The sequence below is a fragment of the Anopheles bellator genome, chromosome 1 (assembly GCF_943735745.2).
Source record: "Anopheles bellator chromosome 1, idAnoBellAS_SP24_06.2, whole genome shotgun sequence".
NCBI lineage: Eukaryota > Metazoa > Arthropoda > Insecta > Diptera > Culicidae > Anopheles > Anopheles bellator.
In genome coordinates this window covers 1,550,167-1,568,371 of record NC_071285.1, presented here as the reverse complement: position 1 = coordinate 1,568,371, position 18,205 = coordinate 1,550,167, and the positions used below count along the sequence as shown (strand labels likewise).

At 50.9% G+C, this 18,205-nt stretch overlaps 1 protein-coding gene across 1 annotated transcript; it reads left to right on the top strand.

Annotated features, from left to right (window-relative positions):
• The first annotated feature begins 3,978 nt into the window (after nucleotides 1-3,978).
• LOC131205879 (insulin-like growth factor-binding protein complex acid labile subunit) lies at nucleotides 3,979-5,628 on the top strand. The gene has a single exon (XM_058198169.1). The coding sequence runs from the start codon at nucleotides 3,979-3,981 to the stop codon at nucleotides 5,626-5,628; it is 1,650 nt and encodes a 549-aa protein (XP_058054152.1).
• Nucleotides 5,629-18,205: the final 12,577 nt, after the last annotated feature.

Here is an 18,205-nt window from a genome sequence, read left to right as displayed (position 1 = left end):
GCGAGGTGTGAACGGGTACGGGCAGGCCAGAACGAGCACCTAGCAGCCACGATAAGGACCTTCTCCTTTGGCGTCATAAACGCGAGATGCAATAAACTCTACGGTCTACGATTGTTCACACGTTCTCGATTTCTTGCCGCAAAACGGTTTTATGGGACCCGTTCCGCGCGGGCCGAAAGCCAACCCAGCTCTCTCTCTGTTTGCGCGAGTGTGTGCGATGCATTTTAGGTCACCTAATTGGAAAACCATACACAGGGGCCCCCGGCGGCACGTAGGGTTGCCTTTGCGACTTCACTCGACGACTCTATTCACAAAGTTTCTGCTCCAATAATAACAACCCGGGCCCGGGACGTACGCCTATCTGCAGTAACACCGAGAACCTGCCAGGAACCCCTTTTGGAAATCCTTTTTTTGTGCCAAGTTCTGAACTGGATTCTGACCTGTCTTTGGCCCAGCAGTTCGACGCCACGTCCACTTATCTTGCAGTGGTCTGTTTGGAAACTAATTATCGGTGAAAGTTTGGTGGTTCACGCGTCATCACCGGTTGGCCGGTTGGGAGTGTCCTCGAAAGTTAATCCTCCCGATGACAAGTGAATCCAAGACAGGGGCCAGTGTGCGTGTCACCTCTCGTTGGACCTGATAAGAGCGGGCAGCCGGGGCGCATAAGTTTCGCCGGTAAAGTTGGTTCGGGTTGCGATACGATGATTAACTTCCGTGGGTTCGCATATCGAACCGAACATTGGATGTGACAAGAAATCGATTCTGACTAGGGAAGGGAGCCTTGGAACCCGTTGTCTACGGTGTAGCGGGGCTCTAATGGCTACTGTCGGGGGCAAACAATGACCGGGTGTCTGTTGTGCATTCTATTTTAATCGTGCTGTCGGCCATCCTGCTACGCATGTAAGAGATCCATAAAAAGGGTGCTACACCGAGCCGAGAGCCCACCGCCGCCGATGAGTTCAATAATGGGCTCCGCCCAGAGCATGGATTCACCGGGGGATCATCCGTTCGCCCCCAGTGGGCTTTATCGACTGCGGATGTTCGAAATTATGGAATGCAGCAGACCGTGAAACCGTGATCCTTTGAAGTAGCGCCCCGTCTGCGAGGAGACGAGGAATTTTCAAATTTAATTTAATCACCTTTTAGCAGCGCGCGTAATGTTGCCAGCTTCAGGAGCCGCTCGCTTCAGCAAGCCTTTGAAGCCAACCCCAGCGCGACAGGTTCAAGTGTTCTCAGGAAACAACCCGGAACACAATACCGGAAATTTAAAGCCACCTCCTGTCACTGCACCTGCGTCTAGTGGATGGAATGTTGTTGTTAGGCAAATGGCTACACCAGGATAGGCCAGAAGTTTTTACATAATTCCCTGATTTTTCTTCACCGATTGCGATCGATGGAATTCATCATTCGGCCAGGCTTTGATGAAAACACTCAAATCGCGACCCGAATCGCAAGATTAGCTCTGGTGCGGGAATCGGAATCTGGGTGTCCATTGCCGGAGAGGGCCCTCCTTTCGTCAGATGCCAAACTTCCTGGAGTGCCCGGGGCATGATACGCAAAAGATTTCACCGTGAAATTTCTGTCATTTGCTGCCTGGAGTGCAAGGACTGCTTTGATGTGCGCCCCGACAGCCAGTACCACGCCCGTTCTGTTTGTCTTGAATTAGCGATGCCCGCACATTGCCAAGCACAACACACCGTGGCGTCTTTGAAATGCGATCCAGCAAGTTGGCCCCGTTAAACGGCCAACAAAATGGTGGCCCAGACGCAGCCTGGCTCCGTTTATCGCCATTTCGCAGTTCCCGTCGGTTCGCGGGTCTCTGTTGGGATGGGAAAAATTGATTACACTCCGGGGACAATGCGAGGAATTATTTGGAAACGACCCTCGGAAGTACCTGTTCCGTGTTTCCCAAGCCCCAGACCACCACCTCACTCACTCACTGGGACTGGGGCTAAAAGGTGGAAGGCAATAAATGTTCTTCGAAAATGTACTTACTCGCCAAACAGTTTGAAGTCTGCCTACGACGACGACAACGGCAAGCGTCCCGCTGGAGCCCAGGACCAGGACCGTCGACAACGACACACACCAATCGCCCAAGGGCAGGTGTGTCTGCGGGACTCTCTGCGCCTTCCGTTGAGCTGTCGGCCCGCTCCCCCAGCGCCTGCTTTAAGAGTGTCCTTAAGACGACAATTTAATGTACGGTCGCCCCTGAACCGAGGCTCGTTTGTTTGCACACGTATGTAAAAGTTGGCGCTGGAAGTTGGGCTCCGACGCCTGCTCCGATTGGTTGCGGAGAGTGTGCCCGCGCGGGCCATGGAACGTTATCAAATTCAATTTAGCCTATTGAATCGTTTATTAAAGTAAAGCCCTGCTCAAGAGTGTTGTCCTCGGGCAGACTGCTGGCCTACCACGGGATGCCGTTTCTCGGTTCTCTGGTGCGCCGCCGGAAGAATTGGAAAGTTTTCTGCTGGCAGCGCCACCATATCGTGTCACACAGTGAGGCGACATCTGACCTGAAGGTTTGTTCCCCGTTCCGGGCTTCGGTGATCCGGCCGTTCGGAGGGAAGATTTGTGTTCGCCTTCCGGTGCCACTGCGAAGCTGAGTAGATCCGGAAGCCACGGCAGGCGATTCCAGGGGAGAACCATATTTTCTCACCGACCGACGATAGTAGCCCACCGTCGTGTGTCTGCACACAAACACTATTAATTTCGAAGAGGACGGCCATGCATATTCTTGAGCTCGTTCCGACCTTCGGACAACTCGTCCGTAGACAGTTCTCCGGTGCCGGGGGAATCCGGTGTCGCGCCTGTCGCATTTTAAACTTCCTTAACTTTATCCCATCCACTTCCAGTTCGAGCTGTCGGGAGAAGTAAATAACGGAATTATTGGAAAAGTTGTCTTTTCGGCTGACTGCGGCCCGAGTAATTCTTCGCAGTAGCTTCTACGGTGAAGCGCGCTGGCGGATCGAAAATTGACGCGATCGGAGCGGAGGCAGCGAAATTACCGTGAAGTTAGCGAAAGTTTTGGACTCCTGGCCCGCCCGGCAAGGCTAAACGGAAGTGTAATGCCACCCCGCGTTCGGAACGCTGGAATAGTCACATCGGCAACAGCTCGAAGTGAATGATTTCTACGGAACGGCCAAAAGTTAATCGCTGCCGGATTCCGGAATCAGGCTGCGAACGTTCGTCGATGGCGAGGACCCCGCGCGTGTCGAATCACTTTCGACCTCGTCAAGCACTAATCCATCTTATCCTCCTCCGCTTCCTGGTGTTGGAGAATTCGATTTCATCTTTGCTTTTCACTCGACTAAGCTTATCGCATTAGGATCGCCAACAAAAAAGCTGCGTTAACGATAACGAATTCCCGGCGGTGGGCTACGGAGCATAGGAAACCTGGCCTTGAGCCCTCTTTCGGCGGAGAAGGCTCCGTGACACGGTTTTCAAGTTGCATAGGTGTAATTCGATTTCCAAGTGGTAAAAGGTCTGACACAAATTGCGTTACAGCTCATCCGTCCACCTATTCGCGCTCTCCGAGCCGAGGCAGGTTGGGTTTGCGTGCGGAATGAATAATTTGGGCCCCCCATGTCCGTTGTCGCCAGAGGATGATCGTTAGCGGGGTGCTGCCGTAACACACTTCGGCAACTAGCAACTAACTTCCCGAATTTCCCGTTGATGTCACTCGAACGTGTCCCATTTCTTTGCTGGGAAACTTAGTCGAAAGAGTAGTCGAGTGGTTCGACTTGACTCAAGATGGCTTTCCGTCAGCACTCTAGTGAAAGAATGTTGAAATGGAAAGATGGAAAGTTAAAGAACTCTTCTCCATTGTTCCAAAAGTTTCGTCGCTAACTCCAGTGTACCTAATAGAGTTGTAAAACAATTTAATGTAGAAAATGGACACCATTCGGGAACTTAGAACCCATAGAACGCTATAAGTATTTCACTAAAAATCGTTTCTCTCGTTTCCAGATACCCGTCAAGATGACGCTCATCATATCGTGGATCTTTATACTCGGGCTCGTCGTGCCGGACCTGTCGTCGAGCTTGCTGCACTGTCCCCACCGGTGCCACTGTGACGACGAGAAGCTGGACGTGAACTGCGAGGAGGGCCATCTCGACGTGCTGCCGATAGCGCTGAACCCCTCGATCCAGCGGCTGGTGATAAAGAACAACAAAATCCGCATCATCGACTCGTCGATCCAGTTCTACTCCGAGCTGACGCTGCTCGACCTTAGCTTCAACTATCTGTTCAACATCCCGGACCGCACGTTCGCACACCAACGGAAGCTGCAGCAGCTGCACCTGAACCACAACAAAATCAGCACCATCTCGAACCGCACGTTCATCGGGCTCGGTGAGCTGCTGGTCCTGAACCTGCGGGGCAATCTGATTGACCAGATCGACGCGATGACGTTCACACCGCTGGCGAAGCTGGAAGAGCTCAATCTCGGCCAGAACCGTATCGCCAGCGTCGGTCTATCGGTCGGGGCGTTCGTCGGTATCGGTGACCTAAAAATCCTCCTTCTGGACGACAATCTGCTGAGTGTGGTGCCACCGGAGGACGCACTGAAGCCAATCGACAAGCTGGCGGAACTGTACCTCGGCACGAACCCGCTCGGACACGTCGGGAACGGTGCGCTACAGGTACTGTCCGAGCTGACGTTGCTCGACCTGCGAAGCGCTCTTCTGCCCAACGTGACCGGCGGAACGTTCGGTGGCATCGAGAACTTGAAATCGCTCAATCTGGCCGACAATCAGTTCCGGCGGGTGCCATCCGAAGCGCTCGGTGTACTGCGACGCCTGGAAGAGCTGGCCATTGGCCAGAACCACTTCGAGTCGTTGCCGGCACACTCGTTCCGAGGACTCTCCAATCTGAAGCGCTTCGAGCTGAAGGGTTCGCTGTATCTGCGGCGCATCGAGCAGGCCGCCTTCCAGACCAACACCAACCTGGAGACGGTGGTCATTGAGTCGAACAAGGCGCTCACCGAGCTGCAGGAGGACACGTTCGCAGGGTTGCTCTACCTGAAGCACCTCAGCCTCCGGAACAACGGGCTCGAGCGGCTCGACGAAAGCATGTTCTCGTGGAACAGTCTCCGCACGGTGGACATCTCCGACAATCCGATCAACTGCGATTGCTACTACTCGAAGCTGTTGCGCCGCCTGCAGACGGCGGCCCGTGTCAGCTACAACGCGACCGGCTGTCCGCAGCATCTGCCCGACCAGTGGGAATGTGAGTATCTGCTGGAGAAGAACAAGAACCTGATCTCGGTCGTGGTGCCCCTGGTGGCCATCGTGACCGCGATCGCACTCGCCTTCTACCGCTTCCGGGGGCTGCTGCGGGAGTACGTGAAGAATGGGTGCAAGAGTAAGGCGGCCGCCAGTGTGACTCCCGGCGGCGCAGGAGGTGCACTTCCGGTGTTGGCCCCGATTGGCCGCACCGAGCTAGCGACGGTGGTCGACTACGAGAAGACGCTCTCCGGTGCCACCGCCGACGAGGACTACGTGATTCGGGCGAGTAACCTGTACCACGCCGGGGCCGGTCAACCGATGCTGAGCGGGGGCTACCCGCTGTACCTGCAGCAGAACCCGGCCAGCTACTACAGCAAACCGCTCCCGATCACGGAGTTATAGTACTGAAGGTTAGAGGAATGTGATGCTAGTGTGTAAACGGCCCCCTTCGTTTAGCGGACAGCGCGATTAATTTATTCACTTTCTGTCCGGCGAAAGGACACCATACATTCCGATTAAAAATGGTCCAACGCGGCATCGAAACATTCCACTCGAAAACTTGTACTTCGATTTGCGTTCAAGTAATTTGTGATTTTTCTTCGATTGTACTATACTAACTACTATTCGACGCTGTACAAAAGCTTGCGTTTGCGTTTGCGTATTTGTGTACAAACATTTGGTGTATGATTTGGCGCTACGATGGGCGTAAGGCTCTGATGCGAGCGGGGACTTCATACGAACTGGTACATTGAGACTGCCCTGGAATCGGATCGCAGGATCGGATTGTAAGATTACCGTCAGTATTAGGCCCTCCAGTGGTCGATGGAGAGCAGTAGAGGTAATGCCACAAAAAAGAAACAATAGCAATAACCTAACGAATACAAAAAACTAGTTCTCTAAGCTAACCAGTAACAGATCTCTATCACCCCTAAGAAGATATCGCACAGCGGAGCAGAAAGGAACAAAACTAAACCATTAAATGCATGATAAGGCACAAAGTGAAAGTCTGGCCAAAGCTCCATTTCAACTACTCAACGAAATTTCAATTTAATCAATGTTAAGAACGGTAACCGGAACGGGAACGCACGGATCCAGGCGGAACTTTCGCAACTGTGGCAGGTAATCCACACCTTTAGCCGTGTAACAAAAACGAAACAATTTACCAGCCCGAAACCAACGTCCAACGCGCTCGTCCAGCCGTGTGTCCCGTGCGCGTTCCCGACCCGTAGCCTTCCCGGTCCCGGTGGTGGTTCGGAATTAAGTGAGCGTTAAATGTATGCGAAACTTTGCGAGCACCAGAACCCTGGTTCTCTCCATGATCCTGCGCCGCTGGGGTGGTTCCGAGTAATTGTAATTATAATGTGTTGAAGAGCTTGGTTTGGTTCCGAATGTATCTCTGCCCCCCCTCAGACAAAAAAAAACCGTTGCAAAAAGGTGTACAGAAGGGCAGCAGAGTTTCTGTTGCCAACAGGAACATCCCCCCCCACCGGACAGGGAAAAAAGGGACGATTTAATCCCCTTCGCAAATCCAAAGATGCCACCCCGCCAGAGTGAGTGCCGCGAGAGAGACAGAGACCCATAGAGGCTGGTGAAGAGGTTAGTGAAAATTGAAAGGATAAAACCCGAAAGTGAACCAACCGAGGCTGCTTCACCTTCAGGGTGCGCAGGAATAATGAAAAACCCGTGAGTTAGGAATGCGGAAAAGTTCCACACGTTCGCCCGTGATTATCCTGCACACGCCAGCCCGCCCGAGGGAAGTCCGGGTTTTCGCACCTCCCCGTAGGAGCGCTAGGTGCGCCCGTTTGGTGGTGCTATTATTTGGCAAAGCTTCTAATTGTTGGCACTGCAGTTGCAGTACCATGGCTGACTTTTTGTGCCTCGGCTGCCCAAAAAGCTGCGGTTGGATGCGTCGACCGTTTTTTCTCCACCACCAGCAATCTGTAGTTCTTGGGCTGGGCTCTGGTTACCGTTGCAGGTTTCACGTCTGATGCTCGCCATTGCTCCGGTTCCTAATGGGGTGATGATGACGTTGCGACCGTGGGCTCTGATGGAAAACAAATGAAAACAAACCGAGTGAGGCGAAGGATCCTCCGGCATTCTTATCGGTTTGAGTACAGGTCTAGTCTAGTAACGCCGGACCGAGCCAGAAATTTAAAACCTGGCCCGGCAAAACCTGAATCATAACTTTAAGATAACACACTCTCCGGTGTTTTATTTCCCCCTTCGAACCTTTAAGCGAGGTTCACATGAAACACCGGCCAACCTGGTCTCTCCCTGCAGAAAGTGGCGTCTGGAGTTTGCATTCCAATCCAATGAATACTGGTGGTCACTTTCGCTTTCGGCCAGTCGGCACCCGGCACCAGACGTGCTGTACATAAATCGCCGTCCCGACCACCACCACCAGGGGCGACCTACGGTGCCAGGGGCTCGGTTGGGAAAACAGCCAAACAAATTATGGATTTCCACCGCTCACCGGCAGAGGGGGCCAACTTTTTCGGATAGACCAAAAAAGCCCCAAAAATAGCCACCCGGGTTTGGGGGTTTTCCGTTTGAATTCCCTCGCCTTGGCGCGCCGGTGTAGCCGACGTTACATGAATCTGTAATTACCGTGGCGCTCAGGCCGGGCATCATGATGGCGGCCGGTGCGTGGGCCCCGGACCGGCTTGTGTCTTCGGCTCGATTGTTTAAGCCGTGCTTTAAAACGGGTCTCCGCAGCACACAGGATATCAGTAGCTCCGCGTGTGTGTACCTTGAATTCCCATAATACCACACCACAAAGGCGTTCCTCCCAAACGGAGTGGAAAATTCCACAAAATGTTTCCACAACTCCACACAGGGGCGGCGCAGGCAATTCATCGTCCGCCGTCCGTGGTTTTTTTTCCCTTCTGCTGCCGCGCAGGATCCATTCTTTCTCGGCGGCGGTGGGCCACACAGCAATAGCCAAAAAAGGATCGTCCTCTCCAGACCACGTATGGCAGGTTGCCGGTGGCGAGAAGATAAACATTAACAGCACATTTAGCGGCGGCGGCTTTTGTTCGCGAATCCCAACGCGAATTTTGTAGCGCCTCGTGGGCGCCTCCATCGTTTGGATGTTGGTGGGCCTTTTTGTCGGTCCTGGGCCCCCCCTTTTTCTGGGCCAACCTTCGGTACGTTCCGTTGATTTAGAACGGCACGGTGAGGTGAGTGCGGCCAAACTGTAACAATTCCTTCGCCGCAGAGGATGGGTTGGAGAGGACTCGTGCAGGGACAGAGCCGGTTTGGACCGAGAACTCTGCTGTTCTTTCAGGGGCAATGGGTATGAGCGAAACGGGGTGTAAAGTATCACTCAGGTGGCAATTGTTTTGTTGTACTTGTTCCGAGTTGCAAGCGCTTTCGATTTCAATGGAAGTCGTGGAAGCTTTTTCTCCTTGGGAAAACGCTCCTAGAATGTTTACTCCATCTGGCCAAGGATCAACTGTTGGAGATTACTCTGTCAGTGTCTCAGTTAAGGACCGTTTAAAGTGGACATATTTGAACTGTGTTGGGATGAGCCTTTCAGAATTCATTGCAACCTAATCTACTAGCTCTCTACTAGCCGTGTCCATCAGTATCAGGACTTTAACATCGGAGTGAGAATTCATAGAATATTTTCCGTACCTATATTTCCGTACCTACGTCCCTATAGATCGCTCTGGCGCATCACTCCAAACACTCCGGATTACGCCGGATCACCGGAAGACATATTTAATGCCCCATGTTTACAGCCCTTCCCCACGGTACATTACTCCCGAACCTTTTTTGGGGGGTTGATCGAAATTGTTGAAATTTTACCCCCCGTTTACCGTCGCTTGCATGTGACACGCAGAGCGCGGCCAACGAACGATGTAATCACATACTTCCAACGCCCAGCGTGAACGAACCGGGAAAAAATACTTCGACGAAAGAGTTTTCCTAATTTATCCGCGACCCACCCACCGGCACGCGCCCGGCGGTCGTGTGGTTCTGTCACCTGTCGTAATCAGGCCGGGTTGGGCTGGGCCGGGAAAAGTCGAAATATTTGATTAGATTAACAGGTAATTGAGTACAGCTGCTTCGGCAGGGTGTGCCAGGAATCGCTCGCTCCGACCGTAAACTTTTGCCTCATTTCGTGACCGGGAGCCGGGAACCCGGGCATAGGGGGCACGGTCGGTCGGTTGTTTCTGATCCAGGCGAAGGAAAACTTTTTTTCTGGCCCCGTCGTTCGATTCCCCGACCGTTTGCGAGCTGTCGGAACATCGGAACGGGTGAAAAGTTTCGCTAGGTTCTGGCTGTGTGTTGACGGAATTATTTGCATACAGCCGGAGGCCAAAGCCCCCTCAGGTTCAGTCCGTTGTTTTTCGGTCGATAGCATAAAAATGCACTCCAATCATCATCGGAAGTCTTGTGCCTCCGTCGTGCCGAAGAACGGTGGGGCTTCCTAGCGCGCTGCCTCTAATGATACCGAGTATCGCTTTCGGCAACACTTTTTCTCAAATTGGTACCCAGAGGGATCGCGGCACTGGCGGCAGGAGCACGCGCGAAGGTCTCACCGGGGGTCCGTAGGTTGGGCAGTGCGCCCGCGTGCGAGTGTAGTAATTAGGATAAATTATGCAAATGTGGATAAACCGGCGGCTCAAGTTATTATTTTAGTTATCTTATCCGAACCACCGCGAAACCGAGAGAACGGTCCGTGGAACGGCACGACCCCGCAGCTGGAGCGAAAGGCTGTTTCCAAAGTATCGACTCAGAGCTCGGGCTCGGGGATAGACAGGTTTTATCATTCGTAGACCATTAGACGGTTGGCGGATGGTGTGGCTCACCATTCCCGGGAAAGTAAAAGTGTGATGAATATTTATAATCCACCCGTCTTTGTAGCTCTCGGTTCTCGGTTAGTTGCCTGGCAGCAGCATCGTGTTTATCGGCCAGGTACCGATACCGGCGGTTGGAAAGTTTCAAGAATTGTTTTTCCGACCGAACTTTGTACGGTAAAGTGAATGGCCAAACAAGAGTGAAAAGTTGCTAGCAAGCGACTGGAGCAAACGGACGCAGACAGTGAAAATGGTGAAACGAAGGCCAAACTATGTTCTCAAATAAACAATTGTCTTTAAAGCCGTAAATAAAACGAAAGCGAATCATGCGAAAGAAAGTGAAAGAAAACGGGAAACACTTTGTAAAAACTAGGAATAAACTACGAACAATTTATCACATTGATAGAGGAAAGGATAACTTTTAAAACTAAACCCTACAAAAATGCTGTAATTTCTATTGAAAGTATTAAACAAAACAGAGTAAATAAACCAGTATCAAGTCTTGTTTGTTAGCAATAATGTTTTAATGACAAAAAAATACCAGAAAATTCAAACCAATCGTCCGTGTACTGTCTGAGGCCGGCTCGGGAGTGACTGGGCCCCATTTGAAGACTTGCGAATTTATGTTCGCTTTTTACACGACCCACGACAGCCGTGCCACAAACTGGTGTGTTGAGAGCAGAGGGCAGCCAGTCAGTTATCAAGTATCATCAGTAATCGATAGAGTGTAGGGCTGACTAATGAAATGATAAACACAACATGCAACAAGCGTAATCATAACCAAAAGGGCAGCATGAGCTGTTAATAAAAATTGATAATATCATGTTCAGACTAAACTAAACCTGTCTCTGCCTGGTTTCTCTTTTTAATCCGAAACATCCGAAAAGCATTGGCCTAGGTTGGCCAATGGCCTGCGCTTCTGTGTAATGTTTTTGATAACAATTTATCCCACTAATGAGGAGTATTATTTCGATGGCTTTGGCATCCGATCGACAGAATCGACGGCACCCGGGGTGCTCTGTAGATAATTGAAAGTACTACTGAGTGATTTTGGTGCTGGGCTTTCCAGCTTGTTGGGCATCAGCATCAGGGGGGTTTGGATGGCCACCGTGGATCCATTTCTCGCGTTGGCGCGTTCCGCGATTGTTTGCAGTCTGAACAGACACTTAAAGCGAACGCGAATCAGAACCTCCACCCAGTTAGACGATCTCATTATTCCGGAAAACAATCCAAAAACAGCTTCGCTTTGGAAGGACGAACTCGTTGCGGGTCTCGTTTGCTCTCGAAAGCGTTCAATTTTCCCACGGACTCTTCCGGCCTGCCGAAAGAGCTGCCGAAAGAGCTACCCATCCCGTCAGTGCCATTAGCCGAAAGACTAAACCCCACTTCGCCGGTTGTTCGCGGAATCGGTATCGGTCTAAAGTTTCGTGTTTTTGAACGTTCCCCAAATGCCCCAAAGACCACCGCGCCGCGGCAGCAGCAAAAAAGGCAGCGTTTGCTTATTCTCGGAAGAAACCGGCGCAGCCCGGTGGAAAAGTCGGGCGCGAAATTACCTGCCGTTTCCAGGAAGAGGGCGCGCTGAACCGCCGGCCCGCCTTTAAGGGATCTTCTTTGACATTGATTAATTCTGGTATTCTGGCCCCCCCCCAACCACCGGTCGTCACCTGCCTCATCGCGTGCGATCGCGATCCAGATTATCCTCCGCAAACGCGAATTCGATGCGGGCCCGGTCCCGATGCCTCGATGAATCGAATCGGGGTTTTGCTTTAAAGTTGGCCCGAATTTCGCAAACAAACTCCCGGGGGCGCACCCGGGGAGTTTTCTTTTCTCGCAAAACAGTCTCCCAAAGGGAAAGTGCCAGGATTACGGCGGAGTGCTTAATGCGATAAAAGGCGGCGCGATTGGAGAGCGCGCGTGGCACCAGGAAAAACCAGGCCGACAACATTTGGCTGCATAATTAAAGGGATTTTCATTAACTCGGTCGACAAAGGGATTAAACATTTAGTCTTTAGTCTCTGGTGTCGCAGGGAAAAAATGGCCACCACCGACACGGGAAGATTGGACGAAGGTGCGTTGGTGCCGAAGAGGAGATGATTATTTTCAGGCGTCGCTGTCGAGTGGCATTTGACGGACGAGTACGGAAATCAATTTAATAGAAAAACAATCACCGATTGAGTTTTCATTAAATTTTATGGAAATCAACCAGATCCAGCAAAAGGAGTATGGGCAGAAAGGATACAAACCAAGAACTTTGAAAGTTTCCTTGAGAAATCGTGATCTGATTTGGTCACGGATTAAATTACTGCTGTCAAAGGTTAACTTTTAAACTGATCCTAACGTTACCGAGGGCAGACCGGGCAGCAGTCTCATAATTATTTCTTGTACTCCTGTCTGTCTCGTTTCACTCGAATCGATAGTGTCTCGTTGATCGAACTTAATTGAAAAGCCCCGGCCTGTAAATCCGAATCGCTCCCTGTGCGACTTTGCGAACCACTTTGCCACTGCTTCTCCATCGCTGGCCACTTAGCTGGGGCAGATTATAAGACGAAGCCATCGGGACACCAAGCGCCACTCAGAAGTGCTCGAATGAATTCCTTCTCCAATGGCCTCAACCTGCAAACTGCTCCCCAGTGGGGCGAGGGGCTTGGGCAACGTGGCAATAAATAACACTCGGTACCTGGAGAGTGTGCCAGCGCAAAATCCGTACCGCTCCTTGCGGAAGATCTATGAAGAACACATTATCTGTTCGCAACAAAACTTAAATTGAATAATTTTCTTGGGCCCTGTGTGGGGCTGTCCCTGTGTTCTAGCGCGCGCGTTCGACACGCGCACTGTGGCATCCTTTGGGGAGGGCGCATCCTTTCATTTTTTCCCTCCATTTCGATATCTTGCCACTGCCATGCACAGCCGGCACCGAGTGGGTCATGCTTCAGCCGCGGCGTACTTGAGACACCGGGGCTTCTCAACTCAGCAGCAGCAGCAGTGCAATCGTCCGACCGAGCGCTGCACTTTCGTTCGGCATTGGCAGCCGTACATCTTACACGTGGCCAATAGATTTTGCCCTGCATCCTGCTCGGAGGTTGCCGCTTCCCACCCGACGGAAGACGTTTGCCATGCTCGCCTCCCAACTATCTCGAGTGGGAATGCATTTCCTTGCAGTCAACCCATTAGGCAAGGAGCGCCTTCGCCGGAAGACAGCTTTCCCGCCAAGAGATGTCGTCGTCGGCTGTGCCGGCGAGCTTCCTCTCGTTCGATGCACTTCTTGATTGTGGGGATTTGGTGTGGATCTCTCTCGCCTACCGGAAGTCGCCCGCCCGTCCGTTCCTGCAACCGCTGGCCGCTGGAGTTTATAAATTATGCAACGGTTGAATGGAGTCGGGAAGCTTGGCTGTCTTAATGGGATAAATGTTTCGTTCGTACGACGTCGTGCGACGACTGGCCAGCCGTCTGGCCTTTCGAAGGGGCTTCGAGCTTCAGCAAACAGGCAACAAACAGGGGTTTGGTTTTGCTGCTCAAGATGCTAGCCGGCACACAGTGGCGATGTTTTGGTAGCAGCAGAGACCACAGCTTAAGTCTAACGGCTTAACACTTTTGAAGGTGAAAAAAATCAGTCCTCGGTTTGGATAAAATTGTCAAACAAGAAAAAAGTAAAACAATCGAAAGTGTAATAAATAATTTACAAAAAGACACATACAAAAATCTTTAAGAGTAAGAAAATTAAGTAAAATCATAACTATGTTATTGCATGAGTTTTAAATTTTTCTTTATTGTACGATAACTTAATAGTCTAAAAGCTTTTCGGTCGAAACCAACTGTCGCCAGGTTTCCGGGCTTCAACGAGACCACTATTCCGGTATCGAAATAAATTGCCGGATTGAGGAATTTGACCTGCATCCATTATTTTGTTTTCGCGCTGCCCACAGCAGCTGGTTCCGGGCCAAGGACCAGACCCCAAAGGTAACTGGCAAAAATTGGAAGGCGACTGATCCCGAAGACTTTACACCAATCGCAACCAAAGCCCCTCGCCATCGTCAAGAAACGTTGTGGTCGTCCTTCGCAGCAGAATCAATCAGTGGACGGTACGAATTTCTACGGGCCAGAAGCAAAACGCTTCTGGCCCGTTCGAAGGTGGAATAGTTTTTCAAGAGATAGGACCGAAATGGGAAAAAGTAGGTAACGAGCGCTATCGCTCCTAAATAGCCAATTTGAACCGGGCCGGGCTGTCGTTTGGGGATAATTTATGGCGATGGTTTTGGCGGTGGATGCAGTTCATTTGGTTTATCGGTTTCGGACTTGGCCGGGCTGCAATTGCCAGGACACAGTCTGGTGGAGCATGGATCGTGGCACTCGGGGAGGGCCAATGGGGAGATGATTTATGGTGCCATGGAGTTCAATTTTCCTCTCCTCCGGAAAAGCCGCATCTCCGTAGTTTTTCATTACACCGACTTCAATCGCCCGTCATGGGGAATCGGGAATCGGAAGTGCATTTGAATATTTTGTTTCCGAATTTTCTAATTTAAATATCGAAATTAACCTGTCGATCACGGCCGATGAGTTCCGGGACAGCTCGGATCGGATCATTTAAGAATGTAACTGAACAATTTCGTTTATTTATTGTGTGGACCTTTCTGGAAAATTGCTTAGGAGAATTCATTTTTACCATTTTGAGTTTACATCTTTCCTTCTGCTAAACATTGTACGTGCATTAAAAATTAACAGTGACTTGTAAAAAGCCAAAACTCCACCTTTAAGTAGTTAATTCTTCACCATATTTACCGTTCCACCGAGTGGCCCCGGGAAGAGACAGAAAACCACACGGACCGCACGGACCGCAGCAGTTAAAAAGTAACACCACAGGCATCAAAGAGACTCCTGGCAAAAAGAAGCGGAAAGCGGAAGTCCTGCAGTGCGTCACTGTCACATCCACCGAGGCGCCAAAGCTAAATCAGAAAGTGAAAGAGAATCCTTGATCCAAGACCGGAGCGAAGCAGCGGCCCCGAACCGAGGATGCCACCGAGGACCAGGATAAGCGTCCGCACCGGATCTATCATCGTTTTGTGGCAAACATGCTCGTGAGGATAAGAGCAAAGCAAAAAATGCTGGGCAAAACCTTCGAGTAAATAATAAATGAACCCTCCCGACCAGGCGGCCAGGTGGAGCTCCACGGGACGGTGGACGGTGGCTGGACGCCGGACGTGTTTCTTTAGGTGGATCCTTACGGAGTTTATTCGGGCAGACGGCGCGGACACCGCGCGCACGCCGGGAATGCCCCTTCCTGCTTCCTTCCCAGACAGAGTCTGGCGAAAAAGTGGAAGCCTGGAACATTTTACACCTCGTGCTGGCCGGCCGGAGTCCGGAGAGAACCCAGCGACTGAAGGAATGTTTTATTTCTCTTTCTTTCATTTTTGTGGCTCCACCACACTCTACTGGCGGTGTCATTTGTGGTCCGTTACATTTTTCCAGGTCGTTTAGTTGGTCGTTCAGGGAGACAGACAGAGTGGCCATAACATCGACCGACCGACCGACTGGTGAAGGTCTACTTTTTGGGCTACTCCTGACTCCTGGTCAGGAATGTTGTTTTATCTCCGAAGACAGGTCCGATTGATGCAAGCCGCTACGTGAAGAGTACGTGCAGGTATTTGATTTTCCGGGGAATTCGGGGAAAGATTTTATGAAAGTGTACGACAACCGTGGGACATCCAGTATCGATCCGGATTACGGCGCTGTTTGATGATTATTAACGGAACATTTCGTTGCCGATAATACATAAGGTTTTTATTACTAAAGTAATTTTCTGTTTCATTGCATTCGTGGCCTAGTTCCACTCAGAGAATTGGCTGGCATTACGCTGGCACACTGTTGAGCGTAGTTCTATCGAAAATTTTGTGTTGTACCATCTTGACGCAAGAGCTTGAACGTCCTTAAAAATTCCCTAAGGTACCAGACCAACACCGAAAAAAACCGTCCGAAAATGTCACTACACAAAACAGACCTTCACAGCGGAATGTCCATAAATGGGTCGTGAGTGGCATCATCATTGAAATATTTTATGTTTCTCGAAATCAATCCCATAATCTGGGAGCCCATTTGTACCCACGGTGCCATTACCTTGCCATTTTACCTCAATAAATATGGAACACGCTTACCGGACGGAACGGGACGGTCCGCGGCCCCAAAAAGGACTCGGAATCCGACGGACCTTCAAGATGCTGCTTGTGACAGCCAGCCTGACTCCGCACCTTTGCGGAACATATAGGATTCGTTTTTTTATCGTTATCACACCGAGGGAATACCGAGCGCGTCCGGCGGAGGCGTGTACCGGGGCCATCTCTCTGCGTGACGTAAAATTGTATCGTTTGGACATGCGGAGCGAAGTGTTTAAAACAACATTTACTGCCGGGTAACGCCCGACACTAAAACTGGTCTGCCTGTCCACAAATCACGCACTGGCAAGTGCCACAGGACACACTGGCGTGTCCTTTTCTCCCCTGGCCCACCGGCCTCCCATCCCTCCCGGGGGACCACGGCTCGATGCCGAGGACACGTACGCATACCGGAAGCGAGCCCCGGGAAATCGGTCAACCGGAATGACAAACGAACTGACAGCCTTACTTTCTACCGGCGGCATACTAATGTCCTGGTCGCGTGTGCGTTTTGTCTTTTATTCCGCCGTTAGGCTCCCGCTGTCCCCCTGCGGCATAAAGTGCCCACGCCCGCCAAGTGGGATTTAGGAGTTTCCGTGCGGTGTTGTCAGCGGGTGCGTTGGGATGTTGTGGCCATGTGCCACCGTGAGGCGAGGTACAGCTCTTAATGGAGGCTTAGTTTATCTACAATGATTTTGAAATTGTTTTGGATGTGTTTTCCGTTTAGCGGAACGAGGCTTTTATGTGCTTTTCGAGGAATTCATTTAATGCTGCTGCATTCCGTAAAAAAATATTCTTTTGTATTACAAGCGCACAATTGATATTTTCATGCTGTGAATCGTTTCACAATGCATAATTGGAATTTAAGCGTGTGTCGCATTGTTACATAGATAAATAGATAGATATTGTTGATGATTGGTGTAGTGAAAACGGTGGTTATTTTATGTTGAAAACAATTTCAATCGGTACCTAAATGGTTCAATTAAAACATTTAGCGCCTGCAAGTATGCAATCAAAGTGCCTGGCGTTCAAATATTCAAACAAATTCAATCAACGCATTTCACCGATATGGACACTCCGAAGTTGATTCTCGGAATCGAAAGAAAATCCGTCGCACAGTTTATCCGTACCGTTTGAGCATTTTTCGTGTAACTTTGCAGACAACATACCTTCACCGGGTGTGTCATCACCGGAAACTTCCGCACCGGTGGCCTCGGCAGTTAGCAATAAAACTGACATCCAGACCGACAGCCTCCGGGACCTTGTGGGACCTTCCGGGAGCCAAATCGAACCTTTCGAGCGCTGGAAGGGCAAACGAAAAAAAAAAACGGAACGCGTCAATACGAATGAAAGTCGAAAGTGAGATGATAAGTCACACTGGAGAATTACTGTTGCCGAAGGAACGATCCCTTTTGCGAGGGCTCACAACCGGAAGGTGAGAATTGGCGAGAGATGGCGGCAACCGGTACACTACCTCGCAGCTGCTGCCGATTCATTCACAACCACCGCCCGGGCTAAAAGAGAAGTGTAGGTTGGCTATCGATTTTGCGTCATCTCTAATTTGGCACAGCTTTTGCAGAGCAGAAAGTCTGCGCCGATTCTTCTCGCAGCCATCCACGGCCATCGGCTGATGGTTGGCCGACGTATTGCGAGGGAAGTGCGATTGAATTTCACGTTTCTTTGCCCCGAGGTTTCCGGGTGGGGCTCGTAGCTTTATGATCCCGGCCACTCTCTTAACGGGCAAATTGTTTTTCACCGACAACATACATCATTGTTATGGAATTCGATATGTGCACTTTTGGCCGGGAGCAGCTTTTGACCCCCACCGTTTCGCTGCTTTCGATTTTCGAGGACCAGGCGCCCCCCAAATGGTGTCGCAGTGCGGACTAGAAAGTCGATTCCGTGGAACTCGATCGGGCTGGAATGCGATGGCAAGAAAATTATTGAGCATTCCATACCAGCATTGGTTTGTTCCGTGCCAAAAATCCGTGTCGAAAGCCAATAAGTAGCTGTTGAAGATGAAAAACGGCA